Genomic DNA, 1,669 nt, shown 5'->3' on the forward strand with positions numbered 1-1,669 from the left:
TGAGGGGCGGGGCAGGGGAAAGCACACGGAGTAGCCTAACTTCGCAGAGATTAAAACCCTGAGTCTGAGATTCAGCCAAAGTCTTGAGTCGGTGGCTGTGTGTGCAAGCGCGGGCTGCGAAGGCGGAGTCGGATGGGGGAGTGTCCAGAGACCGCCCCCTGTTCTGAGTGGTCCCTACGCAGCCGCTCCCATTGGCTGGCGCTCCAGAGATCCCAGCCAATCCATTCGTGGGTCATGATTTTCCCGACCTGGGTAAGAAGCTAGGGGTACCCGGAGAACCACAGGCAGAACTGATCCGGTGACCTGCGGATATAAGTATGGTGAGGGCAGGACGGGTGGGGTTTCGGGGGTGTGGGGACCAGGAGCTGGGTGTGGGTCTGGGCGAGGGGCACCCCTTAGGCCCCACGGAGCCCTCCTCCCGCTCCGCAGGAGCTGCCTCTTCCGTTTATGCTGGATGCTGATGCCCAGAAGCCCCCCATGGGAAAATGGCCAACGCCACCGTTCGACCCTCGCTTCCCCAACCAGAATCAGACCCGTAACTGCTACCAGAACTTCCTGGGTGAGACCCGGTGGGCCAGTTAGGAGGGAGCAGGGTTGAGTGACGAGGGGAAGCAGGTAGGAGCGAGCCCCAACTAAAGACCCCAGAGACCGTTGGGGTGGGAGGCGGAGCGGGCCCAGATGGTCGCAGAAGGCAGAGCCTGGCTTTAAAGAGGGGCACCGGACCCACCACGAGAGGCGAGACCTAGCCGGGGCAGCGAGGGGTTGGTGGTGGGAGGGTCCTTCTGCGGTCTGGGCGTGGCTGGCCGCATGGCCCCGCCCACTGCGCCCCGCAGACTACCACCGCTGCGTCAAGGCCATGAACCGCCGGGGGAAGAGCACAGAGCCCTGCGAGTACTATTTCCGCGTGTACCGCTCGCTGTGCCCAATCAGCTGGGTGAGCCGGCAGAGGGGCGAGAAGCGGGATGGGTGGAGGGCCTGGGCGGCTGAGGCTGAGCTGGTGCCCCGCTGCCCGCCTTCCTGCCTCCTCAGGTGCAGCGCTGGAACGAGCAGATCAAAGAAGGCACCTTCGCTGGCAAAATCTGACTGCTGGCGGCTTCCTCTTCTCGCCTCCCGGAGACCCGAGTTCCGTGACCACTCAACCCGGCAATCTCTAAGCCGCAAATAAAGTTATGTCGTTGCTGATGTTTCTTCTTCTTCTTTGATTTTGTGAGACAGAGTCTCAAGCTGTTCCCCTAGGTAGAGTGATGTGGCATCACAGCTCACAGCAACCTCAACTCTTGGGCTTAAGCGATTCTCTTGCCTCAGCCTCCCAAGTAGCTTGGACTACAGGCGCCCGCCACAACGCCTGGCTATTTTTTGGTTGCAGTTGTCATTGTTGCTTAGCAGACCTGGGCCGGGTTGGAATCTGCCACCCTAAGTATATGTGGCCGGCGCCCTTGCAGACTAAACTACGAGCGCACCGCCGAGCGCCGTCGATGGCCAGTCACACGCTGACAGAGCAACTTACTTATTTCCCTCCCTCCTTCCCTCCCTCCTTCCTTCCTTACTCTGTTGCTCTGGGTTCAGTGCCATGACATCATCATAGCTCACAGCAACTTCAAGCTTCTGGTTTCAAGTGCTCCACCTGCCTCAGCCTCCCAAGTAGCTGGGATTACAGGCGCCCGCCACC

At 60.6% G+C, this 1,669-nt stretch overlaps 1 protein-coding gene across 3 annotated transcripts; it reads left to right on the forward strand.

Annotated features, from left to right (window-relative positions):
* Window positions 1-222: 222 nt before the first annotated feature.
* On the forward strand, window positions 223-1,182 carry LOC100960658 (cytochrome c oxidase subunit 6B2). 3 transcript variants are annotated; one of them, XM_023508705.1, is made up of 4 exons: window positions 223-315; window positions 430-559; window positions 834-934; window positions 1,030-1,182. In XM_023508705.1, the coding sequence occupies exons 2-4, from the start codon at window positions 448-450 to the stop codon at window positions 1,081-1,083; spliced, it is 267 nt and encodes an 88-aa protein (XP_023364473.1). In that variant the 5' UTR covers window positions 223-315; window positions 430-447; the 3' UTR covers window positions 1,084-1,182. The 3 variants fall into 3 exon arrangements, with proteins under 3 accessions (XP_023364473.1, XP_023364472.1, XP_023364474.1); XM_023508704.1 differs by having other exon boundaries at window positions 259-320; XM_023508706.1 differs by lacking the exon at window positions 834-934 and having other exon boundaries at window positions 259-320.
* The last annotated feature ends 487 nt before the right edge of the window (window positions 1,183-1,669 follow it).

This window comes from Otolemur garnettii, unplaced genomic scaffold, assembly GCF_000181295.1.
Source record: "Otolemur garnettii isolate 467f Iridium unplaced genomic scaffold, OtoGar3 scaffold00264, whole genome shotgun sequence".
NCBI classification, from domain to species: domain Eukaryota; kingdom Metazoa; phylum Chordata; class Mammalia; order Primates; family Galagidae; genus Otolemur; species Otolemur garnettii.

Excerpts from the sequence above, each read along its gene's own strand:
- LOC100960658 (XM_023508704.1), top strand. Across the intron at positions 560-833 it reads CTGCTACCAGAACTTCCTGG|ACTACCACCGCTGCGTCAAG; the intron begins GTGAGACCCGGT and ends TGCGCCCCGCAG. Across the intron at positions 935-1,029 it reads CGCTGTGCCCAATCAGCTGG|GTGCAGCGCTGGAACGAGCA; the intron begins GTGAGCCGGCAG and ends CTGCCTCCTCAG.